The sequence below is a fragment of the Bombina bombina genome, chromosome 1 (genome assembly GCF_027579735.1).
Source record: "Bombina bombina isolate aBomBom1 chromosome 1, aBomBom1.pri, whole genome shotgun sequence".
Lineage (NCBI taxonomy): Eukaryota > Metazoa > Chordata > Amphibia > Anura > Bombinatoridae > Bombina > Bombina bombina.
Window position 1 is genome coordinate 1,050,999,384 of NC_069499.1, and position 16,941 is coordinate 1,051,016,324.

The window sequence follows — 16,941 nt, forward strand, 5'->3', positions numbered from 1 at the left end:
CGTCCAGGTAGCCTCAGCTGGATACAAGTCCAAAAGGTTTCCAATCCTAAACGGCACGAGACAGGGTTGCCCTCTTTCACCACTATTATTCGCCCTTTGTATAGAACCACTAGCAGCCAGAATCAGATCTCACCCAGATATCTCGGGGGTCTCTGTAGCAAATTCGGAGTATAAGCTTTCGCTCTTTGCAGACGACATCCTATTAACCGTCACCAAGCCACTTATCTCACTCCCCAACCTCTATGGGATCTTAGACACATTTTCAATTATATCAGGATATTAGATAAACACAGATAAATGTGAGGCCCTACCTATCGCTATTCCCCTACACTCTCAAAAATTATTAGAATCCAATTTCGATTTCAAATGGATGAAACATACACTCAAATATCTAGGAATTTTCCTGCCACCACAGACTCATTTATTATATAAATTCAACTATATCCTCCTTTTTAAACAGATCAGACGAGACCTTAGGAAATGGAAAAGTTACAACTTTTCCTGGCTAGGGAGACTTGCAGCTGTCAAAATGACTATTTTACCTAGAATTTTATATCTATTTCGATCCCTCCCTATAAAGATCAACAGGCCTGATATAGAAAAGTTGCAAACTGAGCTTCTCTCCTTCATTAGAGGGAGCAAATCTGCTAGAGTATCAAAATTTATAATAAATAGACACAAAACACTAGGAGGGGTTGGAGGACCGGCATTGTTAGATTACTAGGCCGCTAGAATAGCACAGGATAAAATGCTTTTACAGAAGTCAACAGATGCATTGTGGCCCAGATTGGAGGCAGAGATGGGAGGCTGGGGTGAACCAGATTCAATCTTCTGAGACAGGAAAATTCAACAATCCACTTCATCCCACTCAACACCATACACTTCAGAGCTTACCTTACATACATGGTCGAAAGTGATATTGGGCAACGATCTAATGCCAAGATTCTCTCTTTCCACCCCAATTCAATATATCTTTCCTGACGAGCTAAGACCACAGTTTAAAAAGTGGGAGAATAAGGGACTGTACCGAGTTGCAGACATATTAAATAACGGGAAGTTGCTCTCCTTCAATCAATTGCAAGAGAAAGTAGCACCAATACAAATACATTGGTATCTTTACCTCCAACTCAGCTCCTCAGTCAGATCATTTCTCAGAGACACTCAGAAGGGAGCCCCTACTATTTTGGAACTACTTTGTAATAGCCCCCATCGCTCCAAACACACTATTTCCAAACTATACTTGACTATTCAATCTGGTCCACTTAAGACTAAATCCTCGGTTATGACAGCCTGGGAAAGGGACTTGAATATGACTAAAGACCTAGTGGACTGGGAACACCTATTTCAGACCGCTGATAGAGGCCTTTTGAGTGCAGACTTAAAAGAAAACATTATGAAAACACTTTTCCGATGGTACCTGACACCGGTTAAGACCGCACATATGTCCACACAAGGCAGCAAACTATGCTATTGAGGGTGCGGGATGTAGGCACATATCGCCATATGTGGTGGGACTGCGCTGGGGTCAATGCATTCTGGATGAGATTGGCTTCTTTCATGGGTCGCCTGATAAGTGAGGAGATCAATTTCACTATACAACAAGCTCTCTTACACGATCACAACACCTTATATAACAAATACTTAAATACCTTTTTCAATATTCTATGTACGGTCACCAGAACATGTATTGCTAAATATTGGAAGACAGGGGTCCCTACCTGGTCTGAAATAATTAATAAGATACAATACACATACAATATGTACGAATTGGCATCTGGGATCCTAGACAACAAGGACACATTTCATCAGATCTGGTTCTATTGGATAAATGGGGATGTTTCAGACCGGGATCTACCCAATAGGAGTACCATACCTTGATCAACATGCATTACACACTTAGATTCAAAAGCACTACCATGATAAACTTATCCAGCTGTTGCTGGATATGTTGTCACCTTTACCCATGTTATATCCCCCCCCCCCCTTTTTTTTCAATATAAATTTATGGTATAACCTACCTTCCTTGTCTTACATTGCTCAAGGGGATGTTTTCCCCCTTTCTCTTTTATGTCTCTTAGAGGGAGGTCTAGGACACCATATATGTTATGTTTTACATCATGATTGCGGAGAACTGAGATCTAATTTTTGAATATTTAAGTTATACAAGTTCAAAACTTTATTTGTTATGACAATGTGTTTTATTTTCAATTTGTTTGAAAACGTAATTGGCAAATTTTGATGTAAATGTACTTCATAAATCTTTGCAAACTTTAATAAAAAATATTTAAACATAAATGCGGTGGAGAGATATTCTCACTTGAAGATTATAATATATTCTTTCTGCAACTCTCTCTGTCTCTCAGTGTATGTAACAGCAAAGATCTGTCTCTCTCTGATATTCAAGATCTTGCCGGCATGGAGAGAAATCACACAAAATCTTTGGGATCTGACCTTGTATTAAGATAAAATGTGTGTATCTAAACTTTCTTTAAAGGGCCTTGCCGTGACGACGAGGCTTCTTAGAATATCTCGCTTGAGTGGCGAGGTATTGAATATCCGGCCTGACACAACAGAGTGGAAATCAATTGCAATGTGCATAATTATTCATTTCTTAGTCCTACCAAACTAGCACCCAGGATTGGTCAGAAAAGATTACAGAAACATCAATCAAAACCACTAACTGTATGATCTCTTTTTATTGGCTTTCAGGCTGCATTTATTTTATTTTTTTTAAAAATCAAACAAATTAACTAATATCAACAAATGTATTTAATTACATTTTATGACTTATTTTGTTTATTCATTAAAGGTCCAGTTCATTATTCATTTTCGTTATAATTTAACAAATAACAAATTTTTCCTTTTAAAATAGCATTCGTTTATTAATGAATGCACGTCTATAAATGCTTATTTTATTACAACATTCTCTGTGTTGACCACTAGATGTCTCTAAAATCTCAAATATCCCTATAACTTTGAGAGGCAAAACAAAAACAATAAAAAAAGTCCACAGTGAGAAGAGTTAGTAGGTGAATTAGGACACTTCTATTGAACGTTCTTATAACTTTTTTATTTATTTTTTAAAATCACTTTCAGATGTATTAATTAGGCTACAAATAAATGTACACATTTGTTGTGTTACAAAGTACACTAACACCCATAAACTACCTATTAACCCCTATTCCGCTGCTCCCCGCATTGCTAATACTATATTAAACTTTTTAACCCCTATTCTGCCGCTCCCCAACATCGCCACCACTAAATAAAGTTATTAACCCCTAAACCTATGGCCTCCCACATCACCACCACTAAATAAACCTATTAAACCCCTAAACCGTCAGCCCCCCACATCGCAAAAAAAAAATTAAACTATTAACCCCTAAACCTAACAACCCCCTAACATAAAACTTAAAATTACAATATCCCTATCTTAAAATAAATAAAAACTTACCTGTGAAATTAAAAAAAAACTAAGTTTAAACTAACAATTAACCTAAAAACTATTATACTAAAATTATAATAACTACCAATTAAATAAACTAAATTACACATTAAAACCTAACACTACTAAAAAAATGTAAATCTAAAATTACAAAAAATAAAAAATACTAAATTACAAAAAATAAAAAACTCTAAATTACAAAAAATAACAAACACTAAATTACAAAAATAACAAACAAAATTATTCAAAATAAAAACAATTACACCAAATCTAATAGCCCTATAAAATCCTACAGAAAGCTACTGAAATCCTATTGGCTGTTCAAATCAGCCAATAGGATGAGAGCTACTGAAATTCTATTGGCTGATAAGAATTAATCAGCCAAGTATTTTTAATTTTTTTTAATTTTAGTGTCGGGAGTGGCGGATTAGGGGTTAATAGCTTTATTATAGTGTCAGCGATGTTGGGGAGCGGGGGAATAGGGGTTAATAACTTTATTATAGTGGTGGCGATGTCGGGGAGCGGCGGAATAAGGGTTAATAACTTTTATTAGTGGCTGCGATATCGGGAGCAGCAGATTAGGGGTTAATAACTTTATTAGTGTCAGCGATGGCAGATTAGGGGTGTTTAGACTAGGGGTTTATGTTAGGGTGTTAGGTTAAAACATAACTTTTTTCCCCCCATAGACATCAATGGGGTTGCGTTACGGTGATCGCCATTCCGCGCTTCAGGTGTTAGTTTTTTCTAACACACATTGATGTCTATGGGGAAAGCGTGCACGAGCACGTCAGAGCAGCCGTTGGATTTTGAGCGGTATGGAGCTTATCGCCACCATATCGCATGCAGAAGGTGACTTTTTAGAAACTCGTAATGGCAGCGCAATGGAGGGTGAAATAACTCAACTTTTGTTGCGTTCGTGTTGCACCCTGTTTAGTGCAAAACTCGTAATCTGGTGATAGTTTTCTAAGAAAAAAAATATCACAATCTGGAACTCCAGTAAATTCATGGAAATACTGATTAAATAGTGGAAAACAACAGCTATCATATGTTTTCTTTTGTAAATGTAACTGGCAGGACAATGTGAAATATCCCTAAATGGTATTAAGAAACTTTTTTTAAATATACTAAATAACAATAATTTGACAATGTAGCAAAGTCAACAGAAAAGAGGAGACGCCTCATGGTGCAGTTACTTCAATAAACAGGAGAAACCTGTTGCTTTTAAGATTTTATTAAAGAGTTTTTAACTTTGTATTATACACTCCTGAGGTTTTGTTGTAACCACCTACAGTGTTTTGGCCACTTTAACACTCTTCAGTAGTGGCGTCTTCTTGCGCTGGTGTTCCTGTGGCTTGTAGTGAGCTTGACGGGCAGCTCTCAGGTTCTGGTCAGCTTTGTTTCTTACAAGTGCTCACAACAGCCCTGGATGGAGTGAATCTATTCTCAATCAGCTCCAGCATTAACCCCTTAACGACTGAGGACGTGCAGGGTACGTCCTCAGAAAAAAGGCAGTTAATGCCTGAGAACGTACCCTGCACGTCCTCAGTGTGGAAAGCAGCTGGAAGCGATCCTGATCACTTCCAGCTGTTTTCCGGTTATTGCAGGATGCCTCGATATTGAGGCATCCTGCAATAACATTTTTTACCCCTCCGGTGCAGAGAGAGCCACTCTGTGGCCCTCTCTGCACCGGACATCGATGGCCGCATTCGTTGGTGGGTGGGAGCTGAAGTGGGAGGTGGGTGGGCGGCCATCGATGGCTTCTTGGTCAGAGAGGGGGGCGGGATCGGGGGCGGTATCGCCGGGGGCGCGCACGGGCGCGCGCGGGCGCGTGCACGGGGGGTGGTGGGCGGGCGTGTGCACGGGGAGGGAGCGGGTGGGAACTACTTACACTACAGAAAGGTTTTTTTTTATTATGGGGAGAAAGGAGGGATAAAATCCTTGATTAAAGTAATCTAAGGGATCTGGGAGGGGGTGGGGGATTAGTCTTGGGGGGGGGAAGCTACACTGCAGAAAAAACAAAAATAAAAAAAAATAAAGACATTTTTACATGCAAACTGGGTACTGGCAGACAGCTGCCAGTACCCAAGATGGCCCCCAATAAGGCAGAGGGGGAGGGTTAGAGAGCTGTATTGGGGGGATCAGGGAGGTTGGGGGCTAAGGGGGGAATCTTACACAGCAGCATATGTAAATATGCTATATATAAAAAAAGGATACCTTTTATTTTAGTACTGGCAGACTTTCTGCCAGTACTTAAGATGGCGGGGACAATTTTTGGGGTGGGGGAGGAAAGAGAGCTCTTTGGGAGGGATCAGGGGGTCTGATGTGTCAGGTGGGAAGCTGATCTCTACACTAAAGCTAAAATTAACCCTGCAAACTCCATACAAGCTACCTAATTAACCCCTTCATTGCTGGGCATAATTCACGTGTTGTGCGCAGTGGCATTTAGCGGCCTTCTAATTACCAAAAAGCAACACCAAATCCATATATGTCTGCTATTTTTGAACAAAGGAGACCCCAGAGAAGCATTTACAACCATTTGTGCCATAATTGCACAAAATGTTTGTAAATGATTTCAGTGAGAAATCTAAAATTTTGAAAAATTTAACGTTTTTCTTTATTTGATCGCATTTGGCGGTGAAATGGTGGCATTAAATATACCAAAATGGGCGTAGATCAATACTTTGGGTTGTCTACTACACTACACTAAAGCTAAAATTACCCCAAAAAGCTCCCTACATGCTCCCTTATTAACCCCTTCCCTGCTGTGCATAATACACGCATGGTGCGCAGTGGCATTTAGCGGCCTTCTAATTACCAAAAAGCAACGTCAAAGCCATATATGTCTGCTATTTCTGAACAAAGGGGATTCCAGAGAAAAATTTACAACCATTTATGCCATAATTGCACAAGCTGTTTGTAAATAATTTCAGTGAGAATCCTAAAGTTTGTGAAAAAATTTGTGAAAAAGTGAACAATTTTTTTTATTTGATCGCATTTGGTGGTGAAATGGTGGCATGAAATATACCAAAATGGGCCTAGATCAATACTTTGGGATGTCTTCTAAAAAAAAATATATACATGTCAAGGGATATTCAGGTATTCCTGACAGATATCAGGGTTCCAATGTAACTAGCGCTCATTTTGAAAAAAAGTGGTTTGGAAATAGCAAAGTGCTACTTGTATTTATTGCCCTATAACTTGCAAAAAAAGCAAAGAACATGTAAACATTGGGTATTTCTAAACTCTGGACAAAATTTAGAAATTATTTAGCATGGGTGTTTTTTGGTGGTTGTAGATGTGTAACAGATTTTGGGGGACAAAGTTAGAAAAAGTGTGTTTTTTTCCATTTTTTCCTCATATTTTATATTTTTTTTTATAGTAAATGATAAGATATGATGAAAATAATGGTATCTTTAGAAAGTCCATTTAATGGCGAGAAAAACGGTATATAATATGTGTGGGTACAGTAAAAGAGTAAGAGGAAAATTACAGCTAAACACAAACACTGCAAAAATGTAAAAATAGCCTTGGTCCCAAATGGACAGAAAATGGAAAAGTGCTGTGGTCATTAAGGGGTTAATTCTGGGATGTTTTGGACTATACATACATATATTTTTTTACAATATGACAAAGTGCTAGCAGTGTTGAGTAGCTAGTTTAGAAATTACCTAAATTAAAACAAAAATATATAATTCATTTAGGATTATCCATAGTAAAGCCCTCTATATTACTCTCCCCCCCCCCCAAAAAAAAAAAATAATGCTATATATCACTCTACTACTCTAATTCTCATTTAGGACACACTCTGGGCTAGATTACAAGTGGAGTGCTAAATTATTGCACGCCTGCAAACGGGCAAATTTGCCCTTTTGCGGGTGAGCGATAATTAACCAGTCATTAAAATAATACATTAATTATTAATGTAATACAATAATACATTAATAAAAATTAACTGCACTAGGCAGTTTTGGGCCTTAAAGTTGGTGAGAGTGGCGTGTTAGAAAACAAAGGCACTGAAAAGTGCTTTTACATTGCGGTCTATCGCATTTATCCCTTAATAGAATTTCATTCAACAAAGGATATCTAAATAATTAAGCAAATTAGATAATAATACAAGTAAATAGGAATGTTGCTTAAAATTGTATTCTCTACCTGAATCATGAAATAATGTTTTTGGGTTTAGTGTCCCTTTAATATTGAACACATTTGTTACAGTGCTGTTGCAATAAGTATAACACTTTCAGAACAGTGAGAAATTATGGATTAGATTACAAGTGGCATCCTAACTTTAGCCCGTGGGTGATATAATAATCTCAGTGGCCTGCTAATTTGTGTGCGTATTACAAGTTGAAAGTAAATGTGTTTGCTTGAGTGCAACAGAATCTCTATTGTTTAAAAAGATAGATAATCCCTTTCCATTCCCCACTTTTTCATAACCAGCACAGATATATTAATATAATTTTTACCTCTGTGATTACCTTGTATGTAAGCCTCTGCAAACTGCCCCCTTATTTCAGTTCTTTTGACAGACTTGCATTTTAGCCAATCAGTGCTGACTCCTAGGGAACTCCATGTGCATGAGCTCAATCAATAACATTACATGAACTAGCGCCCTCTAGTGGTGAAATGCATTCAGATAAGAGGTGGCCTTCAAGGTCTTCAAGGTCTAAGAAATTAGCATATGAGCCTCCTAGGTTTAGCTTTCAACTAAGAATACCAAGAGAACAAATCAAATTGGTGATAAAAGTACATTGGAAAGTTGTTTAATATTACATACCCTATCTGAATCATGAAAGTTTATTTTGAACTAGACTGTCCCTTTAATGAGTGTTGAGTTAGAGTGACTGAAGACCTCATGTGAAGGGTTAGGGATAAAAAAAAATTGCACCAAATACAACATAAATACATTAAAATATACGGTTGCACTCATTTAAACACTATCTGATAATAACTATTCACATAAATATTAATAAACATATTTTATAAGGCTTCAAAGGTATATGGTATATGCCAATTGAAATGACTACAAAGGGCTATATACAGTATATATACGTATGTGTCTAAATAATCATTCTAAAATAATATTTAATAATGTGTTCTGCTGTGTATTTACTATTTACTGTAAATATTTCACATTCCAATGTTCTTCAGGATTTGGATTTGGATTTTAAATACATATTTCTATATATATATGTATATACCTATGCATGTATATCTATTCCTATAGATATATAGTTTACATTAACATATCATATATATATATATATATATATATATATAATATAATATACGTATAAATATATATTTAATAATAAAAATATTTTTTTTCTGCGCTCTCCATTGAAGTCTAGGGGTCATGAAATCTGAAGTCCTTTAGTTTGCACGCATCAGGTTTCACTCACATGCAAAAAGAATACTTATAGCGAAGTTTACGCTCGAGTGGGAGCACACCACTTGTAATCTAGCCCTATATTGGCAATAAATAAATAAAACTAGAAGGTCACGGCTACTGTATTCTATGAGATAACAAATATATGGGCTTTCTGTAGGTGTTTCATTGGAGTAATTTGTATTTTAATGGGGTAACATCACTGCGCATTTCTAGTTTAAAAAGAACTATCCTCCATCCTTAGATGCACCTTTTCAGCCATATGATTCTCGCCAGCTTTTTGGTGGCAACATTTTCCATTGTGAAAAATCTATTGAATGTACAGTGAAACTTAAAGGGACAGTCAAGTCCAAAATAAACTTTCATGATTCAGATAGGGCATGTGATTTTAAACAACTTTCCAATTTACTTTTATCACCAATGTTGCTTTGTTCTCTTGGTATTCTTAATTGAAAGCTAAACCCAGGTAGGCTCATATGCAAATTTCTTAGACCTTTAAGGCCGTCTCTTATCTGAAAGCATTTTTACCATTTTTCACCCCTAGAGGGCTAGTTCATGTGTGTCATATAGATAGCATTGAGCTCACGCACGTGAAGTTACCTAGGAGTCAGCACTGATTGGCTAAAATTCAAGTCTTTCAAAAGAACTAAAATAAGGGGGCAGTTTGCAGAGGCTTAGAAACAAGGTAATTACAGAGGTAAAATGTGTATTATTATAACTGTGTTGGTTATGCAAAACTGGGGAATGAAATAATAAAGGGATTATCTATCTTTTTAAACAACAAAAATTCTGGTGTGGACTGTCCCTTTAATTTTTAAATGCATAATTTTAATTTTTACTACACAGAACAATTTTTTGTTTTAGTGAACACACAGTCTATCTGTATAAACATACTTTGAATACATGACCCCCCCACCCGCTGATATCTGAGATAACTGGTGATGTTGGCAGACTTTTACTAAAACTGTGATCCTTATTATTTCCTATGGAAGGCACATCACCACTCGTCGGAACAGAGAGGTTCAGCTCACTTTCTTTTAATATATTGACGGACCCATGGATTGCAAGACTGGCGTGGCCAAAGAGACAATTTCTTGTGGGTCTGACAAAGCTTTGATAATCAGGGCCTCAGTATCTTGGTGGGGGAGGGGCAGAGTTTCATTTCTAAATATAGAAGTATAAGAGTTGTATTTCTTTATATAGAAGTATATATTTTTGTTCCATGAATTGTTGACTGGATTAACAAATGGTAAACAAAATCCAAAGTGCCTCCTGTTGACTGGATTAACAAATAGTAAACAAAATCCAAAGTGCCTCCTTTATTTATTTTGTCATACACTTTCTGTTGTATAGTTGCATATAAAGATAGAAAAGTAAGGTTAAAAAGTGAGAAATGCTGTACTCAGATGTGTAATCATGTGGTACACATAAGTATCTTTGGAAAAAAAAAACTTTATTTGTAGAAGTGAGGAAAGATAAAAGTCATTGGAGGGCTGTCAGTGTTTCCCATAATAAAGAAGACAAGAATCTTGCAGTCACAGGACTTGGAGCGATACATTTTAATACAGAAAATTTACAGTACAATCTAGTGCCTTTGGCAAGGTGAAAACAAGCATAACAGAGAAAACAGTATATTCCCAGTGTAAATACTCTAGAATCATACTAATTTTGATCCAAAAGCAGCATCAACATCCAATCAGAAAAGGGTACTAAGTTGTCATGGCAATCAGTATGTAAACAAACTACTGCTTTTTGTATCCAATGAACAGTGTACAAACAATCTTATAGTGTATGCACAAAGTACAAATGACATTTAGTCATAAAAACATAGAAACATAATTCATAAGTGATAGTTATATGGTATGTTACAATTATATGAAATACACAAATTGTTCTGAAGAAGTGAACCCATCAACCTGTCTTTTAGCAAACAATAAATGAAGAACCCGAGCAATTCATATGTAAGTAACTCATTAGAAAAAACAATAGTGTCAGTCTGGAGACTGGTGTTTATTAATTTCAAGTATAATCCCAACATGCAACATACAAAGTGCTTTTGGAGCACAATTAAGTAACTATAGTAAATACTGCTAGTAAATAATTTTGTTATATGACAAAAAAATAAAAATGTATTAAAAAAAAGTAACAACATGCAACAGGCTAAAAAAGAGAACGTTGACTAAATTTGTCTATGATGGGCTAAAGCAGATTGTAAAACTAGAAGAAATAGTGCACACATGTTGCTCAGCTTTTTAAAACCACATAATTTCCTAACATAACATGTTACTAAAGCTTTGCAGACACTACTTTGTAGAAAAACATAATTGTATCGGACACTCATTGACATTATTCAAGGCCTGATGATCTAAAGTTTTCCGTTTAGCTGAGATGATCTATAATGATCTTCCAGCACTGCCTAATCCTTCACAAGATCTTAGACAGGCAACTTTTGCTATACATCTGTGTGTGAGAGACTAGCCAAGTGCAATATAGCCCTGCATGACATAAGAGTTCTTTCATATTCACACTTTGTGCTTCCAGGTTTAACCTTTTTTTTAAAGAGAATTCAGTGAGTTTAGCCCCTGTGAAGTCTGCACTATAATTTCACTCCATGCTGGAGAACTTTTGTTCATTGGGTCCTAAGAGAGCTGATAAGAACTTGAAATTTATGTGGTGCTGACATTTTCTTGGGTGAGGTAATTTAAAGAGACAGTGCTGCGGAATCTGTTGGCGCTCTACAAATACCTGATAATAATAATAATAATAATAATAATAAAATGTTTAAATGCATAATTAAAAGAAAAACCTTTGCATTGCACATTAATTAGTTATTGAGCCTGCCCTTAGTGTAATTGAACTCTTAAAACTGCAGTTAGGAGTTGGAAATATAAGTAGGAAGAAGAAAGCCCATCTATGTTCCCCATTTGCACTATCTTTGTTTCCACTAATCGTTGCTGCCCACTTCATCTAGTCTCAATCATCTGTTTGCTAGAATCCCAAAAGACTTTATAGCATAAAACATTTCTAGTTTGTTACTTCTGAAATAGCTAAGGCTAACGTATCTGCCATGTGTGTTATCCATGTGTGGATTGTAGGGACAGTCTGTGACTTCCATAGTCGTATTATTAAAGGGACATTCCAGTCAAAATTTAAATGCACATAGATGTATTATATTTATGAATAGAAACATATTTGCAATATACTTGTATTGGCAAAAATGATTCTAGTAAAAGTTATCACTGTTTTTCTCTGCACGTGCATGTGAGGCATAGCTAAATATTGTCACTGCACCCATATTTTAAATAATGCAGCTGCTCAGATCATCAGTGGGGCTTTGTAATCATGTCAGCAATTAACATAATGAGGCCCATTTATCAAGCTCCGTATGGAGCTTGTGGGCCCGTGTTTTTGGCGAGTCTTCAGACTCGCCAGAAACAGCAGTTATGAAGCAGCGGTCTAAAGACCACTGCTTCATAACCCTGTCCGACTGCTCTGAGCAGGCGGACAGGAATCGCCGGAAATCAACCCGATTGAGTACGATTGGGTTGATTGACACCTCCCTGCGAGTCTGCAGGGGGCAGCGTTGCACCAGCAGCTCTTGTGAGCTGCTGGTGCAATGCTGAATACGGAGAGCGTATTGCTCTCCGCATTCAGTGAGATCTTGCGGATCTTATCCGCACTGTCGGATCAGGTCCACAAGACCTTTGATAAATAGGCCTCATTGAGTCATTACCAGATGGTACAAGCACCTTAGGCTCTCTGAACAAGTGCTGTGTTTAAAATGCTGGTGCACGGTGCATACTTAAATACACTTTTGAAACAGCAATAGCTTTAATTCGAAGCATTTTTGCTATTGCATGTATATTACAAAATTGCTTCTATTGAATACCAAATGCATTCATGTGGTTTCCAATTTTGGCTGGAATATCCCTTTAAGGATCTTAAAGAGTTTAAAGTGAGCTGAATAAATTTAAGGCGTAAGATGCGAAGACATTTTGGGAGTAAATTTATTAAAGCTACAGTGGGATGAAGATGAACATCTACTGCAGAGCCTACTAATATAATAATGGTAATCTCACTTTATGTGGTGTGCAATGTCTGTGCTTAGCCAGATGGTTTCGGGATAACTCATCAAATTGATTGGTAGAGAATAAACATAGATGGGGATTTTACAAAATAAAACAAAGTCTTTACTGTGTAAAAATTATAATTGGATAAAGAGCTGAGAAATTATTCAAAAATCTATCACCATTGGAACAAGACTAAAAGTGAAGATTGTGATTTGAACAAATCCATTACATACATTGTTATAGAAACTGCTGAAAGATAAACTTTGACCTATTATTACCATATCCAGAATAAAACATAATGGAACGTGTAACACAATTGTAATTTAGTAAATAAATGTTAGCGGATGTTAGGAACTTAGGGTATACAGCTTATTTTCACACTTTCATGCAGGATGTGAAAGCTATAGGGATTGAGCAGTGCTAAACACCTGGTAATTTGTGTTTTCTTGTTATAGAACAACCTATTAGCCACTTTAAAAACAAAACAACACCCTGATTGACGCAATTGTTTTTAACCTTTTAAAGCCGTTATGCCGTTCTATTCCGTCATAATTAAACTGGGCTTTAAAGCCGTTATGACGGAATAGAACGTCATAGCTAACGGCTGTCCTGAAGCCTTTTGTGCTGTCAGGATTTGATTGCGGTCTGGAGGGCATTCCTAGGGTTGTAGGGACGCCCCCCAGACGCGATCCAATAATTCAAATCTCGCGATTGTGTGCATGATCGTATGGTTTCAATTTGTCTACATCGGAACAGTTGTTCCGATGTAGGCACTTTAGCCCTAACATGAAAGGGTTAATAGCTAAGCTCCAGCCACCATATGCCTTATTGTAGGAGGCAATCCGGACTTGTTACTGAAGTAAACAAGGCAATCCACAACCTTTTTGATAGAAAACTCTGCATTGTTTTGCATTACCTGACAACCTCTACTGAAGCCAATTAAGGACAAATATGTGACACAGTTAACCTAGAGACACCTGCAGTGTGCATTTTTTGGAATTAGAAAACCCCCCATAATTTTCAGATTTAAATTACATGAAAAGGGGGCAAAATAAATAAGGAAAGTACATTGAAATTTGTATTACTATGCATGATTAAGCATTTTATAGCACAATATTAAGGTGTTTACTGCCCCTTTAAGTAAGCATTCATGTGCACAGGAACATCTCTCTAACAAGTTTAAGAATTCATATTGTAAACTGCCCCGATTCCTTACTTTCACTATGCTCCATCCAGAAGAATATTTGTTGCAAACAGAACTAAGTATGTTAGATTCCAAGTATGACAGGATACATGCGCTGTCTTTAAATGAAGTGGGTTTTTGTTTTACTTTTTTTTTACATATACAAGAAGTATTTGTAAACATGATTCTGTTTTAAAAAAAACCAAACAAATAACAAAACAGGTGATTCTGAGCTGAAAAAAAAAAAGAGTTGGTTTTCTTGTGGCGTATACTGTCCACCAAAAAAGTTGTGAGTTCTTGTCAGTGAGCTCCTGCCTTACTGACCAGTTGTGCACAAATATGCATTTCCTGTTAGTTTCAATATTAAAATGAATTAACTTATTTATGGACAAAAATATTTTTAACGTGTTTAAAAAATAATGCTATCCCACATGAATAATAGCATGTTTTTGTGTTTATTGCCCTTTTAATTAATTTAATGCATAGTCTCAGTAAGGTCTTTAATCTAAATGATCTAATTTAAAATAAAGTCATACCACTCAATTTAAAAATATACCCATAATGGCCCAGCGTTAACAATTTTTATTTATTTATCACAAATCCTATTTCACTGGAAGTGATATGATAAAATATCTACTCATTTTTTTTATTAAAATAAACAGGGTAACTATATGTGTTATTTTATAAAACTTTTTTCACTCACTCATTCATTCATTCATTTACAGGTATCACAAACTTTTTTTTTAACAACTGGGCACGATAGAATATCAAAATATGTTGTCTAAGGTGTCTTGCTAGACATAAATAAGAAACATTAATGAATATATGTCTGAAAAATCAAACTACCTTCACATTACAGTTAAAATATGCCACTCTAATATTAAAATTCATTCAACAATGAAGGACTAATTTGGAGAGTGTAGAATTCAGTATTTTTATTCAGTCTAGTAAGAAACAGCTTAGATATACTGTGGTACAGCCACAAAGGATATTGCAGGTGTGACATCATATTGACCAGAGGCCAGATAGTAATGTTCATTGCAATAAATATGACCATAATGGTAACTTGTACTCACCATGTATTCCATGTTAGCAGCTGGAGGAAATACTTTTGACCGCACCTGGTTATGATAATCCAGGAGTGCACTCATGTCTCGTGGAGAAATATAACGTTTTCGTCTATTTCTTGGAATTCCAATGCCAAAAACGAGATCAGCTTCTGTGGTATTGGATGGATGTAGCAGTTCAGTAGCTTTGGCTAATACATTAGATAGTTGTATAATCCACAGGAGCAGGCCAGTGAAGTAAAGATGGATATGCAATAAAGTCATCTTGATCTGAAGTGCTTAATATTATTTACTTCTACCTTTAAATAAATAAAAAAAAAAACAATCAGCATTTTTTTTTATCAAATAGGTTTAAATAATTAAAAATAAACCATTGCATATTATTTTATGTGCATTATCAGATCAATCATATCAGCATGCAATATTCTTCTACTATTGAAAATGGAAGCTTTATTTGAATATCAATAGAATACTCCATTTAAAAATATTATTTAAACAGTCTACTACAAAATTACAAATTACAATCAAGAGTAGCTAAGTCAATTCTGCCATGCAAAATATAATCTTAAAGTGCATTATATTTTATGGAATCAATATAGTGTATTGTGATCAAATAATACTGAAGATAATATGCACTTGATCTATATTCAGTGACGTGGGTGTGATACTATAAAACAATAACATAGAAATAACTCATGAATTAGACTGTTTAAATGACATCCAAATGCAGCAGACATATGAGTATTTCACAAATAAGTACATTAAAATATATATTTAATTCAATTAAAGAGACAACATATGTGTATGAATTATACAAAAAAAAAAAAAAAAGAAAAAAAAGGAAACAGACACCAGCTAATGCAATACAAGTGTTAAATACTATTGTAATAAATTACAGTGGTAAGATCTGACTTTATTTTAAGCACATACATTTTTTTATGTATAAGAATGGAGGTTATAGTAGTATACATACCTTGATGAATGAGTGTGGAACAGCTGAAATGTGTTAGCTGCAAACTCAAGGACTGACCTTTGCAAATAAACTGGTCATACACATGTGGCAGAGAAATTTAACTTAAACCAATCCTATGAGCCTTTGACGGCATCTGAAGCAAGTGCTGCATTTTAACTCTTCCCTCAGGGAATGTCTTGAAGTTGGAAAACTGTTCTGATAGGTGATTTACTGTATGCAAACGGCAAGTTTCTGCTGGAATTGTAAAACTTGTGTAGAGAGGAAACAAAAACTCATTTAAAATGCAGTAATCTTCCACCAGAATCAAGTTAAATCCCTTCTTGTATGGATTTCAACTTCTCCTGATATGACGATCATATTTCCCCTTAAATGACCTTAACATTTATTTAAGTCTATTTGATACGGCAAATCCAAAAAAAGTGGTTTAAGTGGAAACAGACCTATTGTGAATATCTGGTCAAGAAAACATTGGCAGACTTGAAGTTTTGAATTGTTACAGATCAGTTTATGGAAAGGACATTATAAGAATCATATTTTTTTTGTATTATTGAGACAAGACAGACATTTCCTTTAAAAAAATAATATTTTCCACGTTTTATGACAAATGTTCTTGCAATTTGTCCAAGCTTACAAATATCATATGCAGATACTAAGAAATTACAGTAGCAAAGCAGTTGTCTAGGCTTTAAAGCCAGTGGAAAACAGAAAATATGATTTCTATAAACCTATAGACAAGCCAAATATGCTATATCCACCTCATCGGCTTTTTGTGCAAGTTTTGTATTTTGTAACACATTTGTAGTCTTTCAGATCCTTG

At 35.8% G+C, this 16,941-nt stretch overlaps 1 protein-coding gene across 1 annotated transcript in view; it reads right to left on the bottom strand.

The window, feature by feature from the left end:
• Window positions 1-16,223, bottom strand: part of R3HDML (R3H domain containing like) — a 95,947-nt gene extending 79,724 nt beyond the window's left edge. The window contains exons 1-2 of the mRNA XM_053689792.1: window positions 16,125-16,223; window positions 15,161-15,450 (exon numbers count right to left, since the gene is read on the bottom strand). Coding sequence (XP_053545767.1) covers window positions 15,161-15,415 — 255 coding nt within the window. The 5' untranslated portion in view covers window positions 15,416-15,450; window positions 16,125-16,223. The remainder of the gene's footprint in view (window positions 1-15,160; window positions 15,451-16,124) is intronic.
• Between the last annotated feature and the right edge of the window lie 718 nt (window positions 16,224-16,941).